General features: G+C 36.5%; 1 protein-coding gene across 1 annotated transcript in view; it reads left to right on the plus strand.

Moving 5' to 3' along the window:
- RAB21 (RAB21, member RAS oncogene family) overlaps positions 1 to 2,685 on the plus strand; it is a 29,785-nt gene extending 27,100 nt beyond the window's left edge. The window contains exon 7 of the mRNA XM_004281898.4: positions 470 to 2,685. Within this exon, the coding sequence (XP_004281946.1) occupies positions 470 to 612 (143 nt within the window). The 3' untranslated portion in view covers positions 613 to 2,685. The remainder of the gene's footprint in view (positions 1 to 469) is intronic.
- Positions 2,686 to 12,909: the final 10,224 nt, after the last annotated feature.

Here is a 12,909-nt window from a genome sequence, read left to right on the forward strand (position 1 = left end):
CCACACAATCACCAGTATCTCACTGTCATCATTCGAGTAACTTCTACTGTATCTTTAAATCAGATAGTGTGAGTCCTCCAGCTTTGTTCTTCCTCTTTCATCTTAAACTCTTTTGTTCTTTCAAATGTTATTTGGTTAAAAGTTTACATGACTTACTGAAGAATAAATCTTGTACCCTAAATATTGCTTGTACTTGGAACAGTTTGACCTTTGACGTATTTCTAAGTATAATTGGAAAATCTTAAGGATGACACTTGTATACAGTCATCTGTTTAAATCAAAACCTTTTTTTCTTTGGTGATGTCACTGTGGCTGTTATACAACTGGACAAGTACGCTTGCTATTAATTTTATCTAGTTTCCTTGTTGGTTGAAAGTCAGAAATAGCTATCATGGTGGTAAACTGAAATTATAGAAACAGAAAACGCCAATTGTGGTCCTAAATAATTTCTGCTTTCTCCCTCTCTTAGGGATGATAGAAACGGCACAAGTGGATGAAAGGGCAAAAGGCAATGGCTCCAGTCAACCAGGAGCTGCAAGGCGAGGTGTACAAATTATTGATGATGAACCTCAAGCCCAGAGCGGTGGCGGAGGGTGCTGTTCTTCTGGATAACTGTTCACCCCTAAGGAATAAAATAACAAACTGTGGATCCTTGCCCTCAACACAAAGACTGCCATATTCCAAGTCACATTATTTTACCAATGGAATTAGAGAGTTAACAGTATTTTAAATTACGTTTATAACACTGCAGAGACCTTAAGTGCTAAACTTAGTGGGGTTCGTGACCAGAGAATTGGCATTTTCTACACATGTTAACAAAGCAGTTACCAATGGCCTTTTTACATATTTTTTTTCTTTAACAAGGAGTAATATGCATGTAGAAAAGACCTACTTAAAGGCTTCATTTATATTCTTTTAAATCAAATCTTTATTTAATAACTTATATATGTTGTTGGAATGGTATACATTTTTGCAGTCCTTTGTATTTTGTGGTAGTTTGAATTGTATCACTTCTAAACAGCAAACTGTTTTTCTTTTTTTTAAAATTAGCAGATACCTGAAGTACTATTTTTGCAGGGTTTGCACAGGCCCCTAACTGTCTACTACACTTTGATATAATCTATATTCATCCTGTATGCTGAGCTGATAAAATACATTGTAAATTACATATTAAATATTTTATCTGCTTTTACAAGCGCAAGGTGCAAAAATATATACAGTAGTCTCATTGATGACTGTAAAGTGAATTAACATTTGGTGATAATGTCTAAGCTTTTTGACTCTGATCATAGCTCCCCTTCACTTTTGTCTTAACTTGAAAGTGGCGTGTTTAAATTTTCTCATATACTTTACTTGAATTATTGCTGTTGTCACATTTTTTGCCTCTGTAAATCCATCTAATGATTGAGCGACAGCATTTGCCTTTTGGTTTGGGTGGGGTTTTTTTTGTTCTTTTGTGGGGGGTTTTTTTGTTTGTTTTTTGTTTTCTGGGTTTTTTGTTTGGATAAAAGAGATGACTTCTGCTCATTTTGCTTTAGAATGGTTACCTTAGAAGTATTTGAGTGGAGCATGCTGAGTTTCACTGCTGCAAGGCTTTAGTTTTCTCTTAGGCTTTATGTGAGATGGACTCATTGGTAGGAGAAGAGAGGAAGAAGTCCCAGATAGTAGCCACTCACCAAGACTCATTCATACAGCATGTTAGTGGTAGCTTCTCCTCCACAGGCAGCACTTTTAGATCCTTTGTGAGCAAGCTGTTTCTGGTCACTGCTTGCCAGAGATGAACACAGAAAGCTTTGTTTCATTTTATAAGAGCTATCCTTCTGAGTTTCTTTGAAGGGAAACATTTCATGTAATGAAGTTATAGCGAACACTGGAAAGATTTATTATAAAATTATATTCTTGTATACTTTGTAAATTAGTATCTCATTAAGTTTTTTTTTTTTTTTTCTTTCTTTAAGCATAGGACTGATAGAATAGAATCAGGCACTGCTCATAGAAGGAACACAAATTGTGGAAATTAACAAATTGTTCTTGTGCTAATATATATATTTTTCCATTTCTGTCATGCTTGGAAAACTAGTAAATGTTATGTCTAAGATAAAATGGAATGGTCCCTGGATTTACTTCTTATAAGATGCAGTAGTATATAATAAAGTTGTTAGCATGAGCAATTAAAAGAATATAATGAGGTTATAGTTACTAAAGAAGTAACTTTCCCAGATGGGTTAAAGTTGAATAAATTGACACCTTGATGTTATGATATTAGAATTTTAACTTAGTATTAAGTATTCTATAAGGCCTCATTTTACCTTCCTTAATTATTGTCCTTGTCAAACTCAACACACTGCTTCTCCACTGTGTGTGTTTAGGGAGGGCGGAGTGGAAAGAGTCTTCAGGAAGATAAGCTAAAATTGTCTGTGTAGTCTCTTGGTTTCCTGTGAAGTTACTGTTTATGCAGGAGGTGGAGGGAGGCAGGGGAAATCATGAGTACAGATAAAAGAAAAAATTGTTTTTGCCCTCCTGGTTCTTTCAGTGGTAGTAAAGAAAGCCTTGTCATTTCTACTGTTGTAGATGTAGGTGGGAAAGAAGCTCTTCTCCATTGGAGTGAAGTATGTTTTTAAAACTAATTAGACATGAAATTGAGCTTTATTCCAAAAAATAAAATCATAAAGCCTGATAATTGGAGAGTTGTACTCTCGATTTTTGACCCTATATTAATGATATAAAAGTCCAGATAGAAACCTCTGCTCCAGAGTTGCCAGATAATTATTGATATGGTACAACCACTCTCGATGTTTTGTTTTATTTATTTATTTTTTCTTTACTCTTCTTTGGTTTCTGTGTACCTTTCTTTTTCTTTGCGGTACGCAGGCCTCTCACTGTTGTGGTCTCTCCCATTGCGAAGCACAGGCTCCGGACGCTCAGGCTCAGCGGCCATGGCTCACGGGCCCAGCCGCTCCGCGGCATGTGGGATCTCATGGACCGGGGCACGAACCCGCGTCCCCTGCATCGGCAGGTGGACTCTCGACCACTGCACCACCAGGGAAGCCCTCTATGTACCCTTCTTCACCTCAAGCATTTCATTCTTCTTTTTTAACCTGTAATTTAAACTAATTCAGTGGCAACAATAGATAATATGTATACCTGACCTTGCTCTGAAGCCTAGAAGGTCTTTAGATAGGAATAGGGTGAAAGGGTAATGAAAGAGGACCAATCAATTGCAGCATGTATACAAAGGAAAGATAAATGATAAACCAAGGCTGAGGAAGTTTTTCTGATACTTTGTTCACCTTTCTAATACCTATCTTTTGTGTTCCTGTCCTTATAATTGTGCTATTAGGAAGAAGACACAAGTTATCGTGTTGTGTATTAAAAGTAGTAGGTAGATAGAACCAATATATTTTTCAACTAGTAAGTGTATACTCTTCGTATATATAATTAAAAATTGGTTTAAGTAGTCATTAGGAAGGTATCTGAATATTTAAAGTATACAATCACTGTTTCTGTAATGATGCGTATTCTGCTTCTTGTTTTGCATTGTGATTATAGAGGAAGATTATTGTTTTTAAATATATTGCAACAATTTTGGGGTAAACAGTAATCTGAAAAGAAACAAGCATCACATTACCATATGAAATATGAGTGTTTGAATTTCTTTTCTTCTGGGGTTATCTCCTGAAAATAGCCTAAAGCTGTGGCTGTTACAGCTAAATTGAAATCTTATAAAAAATATTAGCCATATATTATTAGTGATTACTTTTTATTTGGCATTAAAATAACAGAAGAATGATATTTCATTTTTAGATTTTCAGTAAGAAAAAGTAAAATTTGAGAAATAGACAAGGAGGGTAGTAAGAAGTAGAATGAAAGGTAGATAGGAAATTCTACAACCTGACAATTTTTAAAATCATTTTAAATACTACATTACTTTTATCAGATGGTTTCTAAATAAGGCAAGTTATGCATTGTGCCAAATATTTAGAACATTAAAAAAAGAATTGTTATACTGTTTATTTCTTTTAATACATAATTTGCAATTTTCTATATTATAAATGCTACCAGGGGTCTAGATCATTGATCTTATATTATTTTCAGATAATATAACTTACATTTATAATTACCACTTATGTCTAGAAGGGTTTGACTTGTGCCTTTGACTTTTGAAATTTATCTTCTGACTTCTGTTTGCCATTATAGTTTTCAGTCTTTTTAGTGTGACAAAGAGGGAATACATAATTTGTGACCATTTAAAATGTTGAGATCTTCTAGAAAAGGGTTTAGATAGTAATGACCAGCAAGAGCCTTACAGTAATTTCTAAAGATATAGAGACTAAGTAGATCCTTAAGTATTCTTTTCTAAATTATAAAATGCATTACCTAGATTTTAATAATTAAAAGCTGGGATTCATTGAACATAACACATTTATTTGATTTTATAGTAGGCATTGATTCTAGTAAGTTGCTGTTCTGTAGTTTTTTATCAACCAAACAGAGGAATATATTTGGTGTTGTGGACTAAAATTCATGCTACACCTACGTCTGACTTGGATGGCTTTTCCCTTTTCAAAAAAACTAATTACAATTCTGAGCAAACTTTCCTAAATGTAAGTATTTTAGTATTAATCATATGTAATGAGAAAAACTTAGAAATACTCTTAAGAGTTTCCAATTTTAAGCAAAAGTACTTTGCTTCTAAACAAATATCACTTTGATAGATCTTTAGCACTGCTTGGGCTATCTGGGATTTATATATCATCTGTTTTCTAAGGAAGCTGAGTGTGCTTTTGAGTGTTAACCTTTCTGCAGTAGATAATGAACATGGCATGTTACATGGCCCACCCAGAAAGAATCTTATCTTAAAGCATCTTGTCCTCTCCAGAATACTGCACATATTTCCAAGTACATTGCATTAAAGCCAAAGGATGAGCCTGCCTACTTAAATGACCTTTATTCCCACTGAATCAGTTCTCACTTTGATTTTGATACTTCCTGGCAACTGAATCATTTATCATCAGATACTCAAGAAAAAGCTAATATGATTTCCTTAAATTTGAACTTATGTAGAGCAATGAGAGAAAGGTGAGGGACAGCAGGGATAAAGTATGATGTTGTTGAAAAACAGAACAGTGGTATTTGCTAAACTGTATCTTCAGTGGTAGCAAGCTCTTTTAAGGAAACCATCTTATGTAGTACTTCCTAGAAGTATAAAATTTCCTCAGTTTGTGTTTAATTACCTAAGTAAGACTATATTCTAGGAAAAAATAAAAAATACAGATTATTATAGAAGTGCCCCTAGTGTACCCCCTCCCAAATGGTAACTATTGCTCTATAGTGTATACTCTTCAATCACTTTTTCTTTATGCATTTATATACATATATATTTACCTATAGAAATACATAATTTTGTGCATTTAAAATTTTTACATAAATTGTGTCTTACTATGCATATGTTTTGCAACTTGCTTTTTTTCTTACCAATATGTCTAGGAGCTCTTATGTGAATATATACACTTTCATTTCTCCCAAATCTCTTTGGGTGTATTTTGTCTTTTTATATAACTTCTGACTCTCCATAAAACCTTCCCCAGGAACTTCCCTGGCTGTCCATTGGTTAGGAGTCCATGCTCCCAAGGCACGGGGCATGGGTTCGATCCTTGGTGGGGGAACTGGGGTCCCACATGCCACGTGGCCTAAAAGAAAAAAAAAAACTTCCCCAAAGGAATCTGGTCAATTAGGTGGAGTTCACTGGAATCATAGAATTTAAATGCCAGCCAGTGCTTACCTTAGACAGAGCCAGGGTCTCTTAAGCATGTGAGTCAGGAAATTAGAAAGGCATCTGCCTACAATTCATTTGAAGTATTTTACTTTTGGCCCCCTGTTGACTGACTAATATATAAAATTCAGGAATTTAGCAGATTTTTCTTTATTCAGAATAGGTTTTTAACTTGAGGGAAGAAGGAAAAAGAGGGAAGGTATAGTTGATAGGAAAAGAGGACAGGGCAAACTAAAACGAGTCTTTATACAACTTTGAGCAGTTACGTAACACAAGACTTCATGCTACCAAAAATTAAGACTTGTTTGATCTGTGCCTTTAATATATAATATAAAATGAAAGTCCCTCTTCAGATGTCTCCCCACCATCTCACATCCCTCTTTAGAGGGATTGTTAACAATTTGGTATGTGTCTGTATCTCATATATAATGTTTTAATTTATATTTGGCCTTTATAAAATTTCAATTCCCTGAAAGCAATTTCTACCCTATGTCAAATTCTGTCCTCAATCAACTGACCAACTTTCCAAGAACAAACCTGAATCATACCTTTTTTTTTTTTTAATTAGTTTTATTTATTTATTTATTTTTGGCTGTGTTGGGTCTTCGTTGCTGCACGCAGGCTTTCTCTAGTTGCGGCGAGCGGGGGCTACTCTTCATTGAGGTGTGCAGGCTTCTCATTGCAGTGGCTTCTCGTTGCAGTGGCTTCTCGTTGTGGAGCATGGGCTGTAGGTGCATGGGCTTCAGTAGTTGTGGCACACGGGTTCAGTAGTTGTGGCTCTCGGGCTCTAGAGCGCAGGCTCAGTAGTTAATAGCACACGGGCTTAGTTGCTCCATGGCATGTGGGATCTTCCCGGACCAGGGCCCGAACTCGTGTCCCCTGCATTGGCAGGCAGATTCTTAACCACTGTGCCACCAGGGAAGCCCAGAATCATACCTTTTTAAAGAAAGTTAAATCAGTGGTAAAATTTCTTGAACTAGAAGTTAACTACCTGACTCTTAAGATGTTTTATGTTTATCGTAAATTAAGCTTAAGGAGTAACTGTAGCATTCTGGGGAAGTCAAATCAAATTTTCAGTTTCTGCCCCCTGTGGAAATGGTGCTGGTAAAAAGGGGTGAGGAAGTCCAAAGTCCTTGATACCCATGTAATTCTGGGTTGGCTCATTCTCTTGGTATATTTTCCTGCTTGGGGAGCATTGCAGTGTCCTCAGCAATTACTTTATGAGTACTTCTCTGCGCTGTCAAGGCTATAGCTTAGCATGTGAGTGCTGTGACACAAAGTTAAAGGTATGTGCTCCAGAACAACAAATTTATTCATATTTAACTTTTAGTGAAAATAATTCAGAAAGCAAGTTAAGCACAAGTTTACATGATTTTGTTAATTGTTTCCATATGGTATTTAAAAAAATTTAAAAGATGTTCTGCTCATCATGACTGTTCTATCAATTTCATTCATTAATTGAGTGCCCAGAACATACACAGGGGAACCAGACCTCCTTTACAGTGAGAGCTTGGAGATGGGGAACTGATTACCATTGCCCATAGTCTAGGATGTAGATAGTTTATCTGTGGATATGAGGTCAGCCAAACACACATGTTCACATTCTGTATTTGATCACATAGATATATACCAGTCAAACTTGTCAGGTGCAGTAATTAGAATGACAGTAGTTGAAGTTGATACTGAATTTGATGTAAAGCTGACCAGACTGATTTTGAGTATTGCAAAATAATATATTTTCAAGCCAGATTAAAATAGAATAACTTGCTTTCTAGCCTCAAGTGGCAATTAAATGATCCTCAAGTCCAAAATGCTTTTCCAGATTTTGTTGTAGCACTGAAGAAACAGATGCCTTTTGCTTGTTTACATGGCTGCTTTTTTTTTAATCTAGAAAAAAATGCATTTAAAAAAGCAACTATATTGTTTTCTTTGCCTTTGACAGATGTTGCCTTGTTGCCAGATAGTAACTCAGGACACAGTCCATTTCTGAGTCATAGTAGGCTCATTTGGGGACCATAACATGATATAACATGTACTTCTAAAGGCACTTTCCAATTTGAGAGTATGAGTCGCCTTTTTCCTACCTGAAATTGAAGATATAGGCCAGAAAGATAGCTTAATGAATATCAGGATTTCCTAATAATCGTTCCAAGTGTCTTTTAAGAATATTTTTGGTATTACAGTGTATTTTTTTTTTTTTTTTTTTTTTTTGCGGTACGCGGGCCTCCCACCGTTGTGGCCTCTCCCGCCGCGGAGCACAGGCTCCGGACGCGCAGGCCCAGCGGCCATGGCCCACGGGCCCAGCCTCTCCGCGGCACGCGGGATCCTCCTGGACCGGGGCACGAACCCGTGTCCCCTCGATCGGCAGGCGAACCCCCAACCACTGTGCCACCAGGGAAGCCCTACAGTGTATTTTTAAAGTTAAATTATCCAGGTCCCTTCTTGGTCCTTTTGGGAAGAAAATAGAGGGAAATCATTGTTTTGGTTTTTTTTTTAAACTATTCCATGAACCAGTTATCAAGAAGTAACTTCTATTCGTCTGCATTAATTAATCTGCACTAATTCACAAAAGGTGAATACTTCTAATGATCTAGTGACAACCCTTCAAAATGTAAAAAGCCTGTAAAGGAAAAACTATATAGTAAGAACAAGATGCTTTGAGGACTTTTCGCTGTCTCCTGGGTGAGAAAGTTATTCCTCTTGTCCAAAAACAATACAATGTAAGCTCCCCCCTCCCCATATTGCTGTTTTTAAACCTGAAAATGTTCTTTAGCTGAAGAAGTGGCATTTAGTAGTTCCTCCGTATCAAAGATCTTAAGGCCAACAGTAATGGCACAAGAAATTTATTTATTAAGGATATAATCCTGGATGAGCTTTATTGAATATTGTCAGGTATGGCATTGTTAATTTAGTGAGAACCTATCTTTGGTATGTTGCCTTGAGGTTGACATTTGACAGTCCTAATTCCTCAACATTTGGTTCACTGTTTTGCCACAACTACAGCTGTGCTGCTGCCTCTTCCAATCAAAAATGTAAAAAATTATTAACTGGATGTAGAATTATTTACAAAATAATCGCCATATATAAGCAGTTCTCATCTATGGAATGTTTAACAAGGTTATAATTCTAAAATATTGGGGTGGGGGAGGGGGAATTTCCTTAAATGCAGAACTAAGAGCTAAAGTTCAAGAGTTGTGGTGTTGAGGGCTTCCTTGGTGGCACAGTGGTTGAGAGTCCGCCTGCCGATGCAGGGGACACGGGTTCGTGCCCCGGTCCGGGAAGATCCCACATGCCGCGGAGCGGCTGGGCCCGTGAGCCATGGCCGCTGAGCCTGCGCGTCCGGAGCCTGTGCTCTGCAACGGGAGAGGTCACAACAGTGAGAGGCCCGCGTACCGCAAAAAAATAAAATAAAAATAAAAAATTTCCAACAAACAAAAGCCCAGGACTAGATGGCTTCACAGGCGAATTCTATCAAACATTTAGAGAAGAGCTAACACCTATACTTCTCAAACTCTTCCAAAATGTAGCAGAGGGAGGAACACTCCCAAACTCATTCTACAAGGCCACCATCACCCTACAGGCCAATATCACTGATGAACATAGATGCAAAAATCCTCAACAAAATACTAGCAAACAGAATCCAACAGCACATTAAAAGGATCATAAACCACGATCAAGTGGGGTTTATCCCAGGAATGCAAGGATTCTTCAATATACGCAAATCAATCAATGTGATACACCATATTAACAAACTGAAGGAGAAAAACCATATGCTCTCAATAGATGCAGAGAAAGCTTTCAACAAAATTCAACACCCATTTATGGTAAAAACCCTCCAGAAAGTAGGCATAGAGGGAAATTTCCTCAACATAATAAAGGCCATATATGAGAAACCCACAGCCAACATCGTGCTCAATGGTGAAAAACTGAAACCATTTCCACTAAGATCAGGAACAAGGCAAGGTTGCTCACTCTCACCACTATTATTCAACATAGTTTTGGAAGTTTTAGCCACAGAAATCAGAGAAGAAAAAGAAATAAAAGGAATCCAAATAGGAAAGGAAGAAGTAAAGCTGTCACTGTTTGCAGATGACATGATACTATACGTAGAGAATCTAAGGATGCTACCAGAAAACTACGAGAGCTAATCAATGAATTTGGTAACGTGGCAGGATACAAAATTAATGCACAGAAATCTCTGGCATTCCTATACACTAATGATGAAAAATCTGAAAGTGACATTAAGGAAACACTCCCATTTACCATTGCAACAAAAAGAATAAAATATCTAGGAATAAACCTACCTAAGGAGACGAAAGACCTGTATGCACAAAATTATAAGACACTGATGAAAGAAATTAAAGATGATACAAATAGATGAAGAGATATACCATGTTCTTGGATTGGAAGAATCAACATTGTGAAAATGACCCTACTACCCAAAGCAACCTACAGATTCAATGCAATCCCTATCAAACTACCACTGGCATTTTTCACAGAACCAGAACAAAAAATTTCACAATTTGTATGGAAACACAAAAGACCCCGAATAGCCAAAGCAATCCTGAGAAAGAAAAACGGAGCTGGAGGAATCAGGCTCCCTGACTTCAGACTATAATACAAAGCTACAGTAATCAAGACAGTATGGTACTGGCACAAAAACAGAAATATAGATCAATGGAACAGAATAGAAAGCCCAGAGATAAACCCACACTCATATGGTCACCTTATCTTAGATAAAGGAGGCAAGAATATACAGTGGAGGAAAGACAGCCTCTTCAATAAGTGGTGCTGGGAAAACTGGACAGCTACATGTAAAAGAATGAAATTAGAACACTCCCTAACGCCATACACAAAAATAAGCTCAAAATGGATTAAAGACCTAAATGTAAGGCCAGATGCTATAAAACTCTTAGAGGAAAACATAGGCAGAACACTCTATGGCATAAATCACAGCATGGTCCTTTTTGACCCACCTCATAGAGAAATGGAAATAAAAACAAACAAATGGGACCTAATGAAACTTAAAAGCTTTTGCACAGCAAAGGAAACCATAAACAACATGAAAAGACAGCCCTCAGAATGGGAGAAAATATTTGCAAATGACAAACAATTAATCTCCAAAACTTACAAGCAGCTCATGCAGCTCAATATCAAAAAAAAACCCAATCCAAAAATGTGTAGAAGGCCTAAATAGACATTTTTCCAAAGAAGATATACAGATTGCCAACAAACACATGAAAGAATGCTCAACATCCTTAATCATTGAAATGCAAATCAAAAGTACAATGAGATATCATCTCACACCCGTTAGAATGGCCATCATCAAAAAATCTAGAAACAATAAATGCTGGTGAGGGTGTGGAGAAAAAGGAACCCTCTTGCACTGTTGGTGGGAATGTAAATTGATAGCGCCACTATGGAGAACAGTATGGAGGTTTCTTAAAAAACTAAAAATAGAACTACCATATGACCCAGCAATCCCACTACTGGGCATATACCCTGAGAAAACCATAATTCAAAAAGAGTCATGTACCAAAATGTTCATTGCAGCTCTATTTACAATAGCCAGGACATGGAAGCAAGCTAAGTGTCCATCAACAGATGAATGGATAAAGAAGATGTGGCACATGTATACAATGGAATATTACTCAGCCATAAAAAGAAATGAAACTGAGTTATTTGTAGTGAGGTTGGTGGACCTAGAGTCTGTCATACAGAGTGAAGTAAGTCAGAAAGAGAAAAGAAATACTGTATGCTAACACATATATATGGAATCTAAAAAAAAAAACAAAAACAAAAGTTCTGAAGAACCTAGGGGCAAGACGGGAATAAAGACACAGACCTACTAGAGAATGGATTTGAGGATACGGGGATGGGGAAGGGTAAGCTGGGACAAAGTGAGAAAGTGGCATGGACATATATACACTATCAAACGTAAAATAGATAGCTAGTGGCAAGCAGCCACATAGCACAGGGAGATCAACTCGGTACTTTGTGACCACCTAGAGGGGTGGGATAGGGAGGGTGGGAGGGAGAGAGACACAAGAGGGAAGAGATATGGGGACATATGTATATGTATAACTGATCCACTTTGTTATAAAGCAGAAACTAACATACCATTTTAAAGCAATTATACTCCAATAAAGATGTTAAAAAAAATAAAGAAGGATAAGTTATATCTAGTCCTTTGTAAAGAGTAAGCTATTTTCATAAAATATATTAGAAGTTTTTTTTCTTTCAGATTAACTGGTTCTTGTGAGTATATTTGATGAAATGGTTTATCACAAGAATTGCCTTTTACATTCCAAAACAAAAGCATTAAATGAAAGTTGACTTTAACAGAAATAGATATTGCATTATTTCTTTCTCAAGTGCCTGTACTTTATATTTTGTAATGATTTGTGTTCCCTGATATGCTTTATCTCATGCTTGACTGATTACAAGCGTGAAGGGAGGTTAAATGTATTCGCTGTTGGCAATTTAGCATTAATTGTAACACACTGTAATCCAAATTACAGTCTGTCATTTCCAGTCGAATTGTGAAGCACTGTAATTGTATTTTAGAGTTCCACTGCCATTGATTATAGCTACCTCATTTGTGTTTTAATATACCATGACAAATTTGTGAATGGAAATACAATCGTGTAACAAGGCAGGAAACAAGTATTGTTCTTCCTGTTATAACAGCAATAAAATTATATCTTAACAAATGAAAAGAGAAGGATATTGTAAGAAGTAAAGAGGATTCATTTAAAGATGAAAAAGACAAAAATGACTAATTTTCAAGCAGTGCATAAAAATAAATGAGCCATGGATTTTTGGAAAACATTTTTAAACAAAACATTTCAAAAATATTCTTTAAATTAACATTTTAAAAATAATACTAATATACTAATACAAATGCTCTAGTTTATTCATTTGAATTGCCATATGGCATTCCACAGACATTCTCTCCCTGGTGATCATTCAGGTTGTTTATAGGTTTTTACTACTACAAATTATGCTGTAGTGAACATTCTTGCACATGACTCTTCATACACGTGGAGGATTCACTAGGGAATATATTTAGAAGTGGGACTTCTGGGTTGTAGAATATGCAAATCCTCTGTTTTACTTTGTGTGTGTGTGTGTGG

The sequence above is a fragment of the Orcinus orca genome, chromosome 11 (genome assembly GCF_937001465.1).
Source record: "Orcinus orca chromosome 11, mOrcOrc1.1, whole genome shotgun sequence".
In the NCBI taxonomy this organism is placed as follows: Eukaryota; Metazoa; Chordata; class Mammalia; order Artiodactyla; family Delphinidae; genus Orcinus; species Orcinus orca.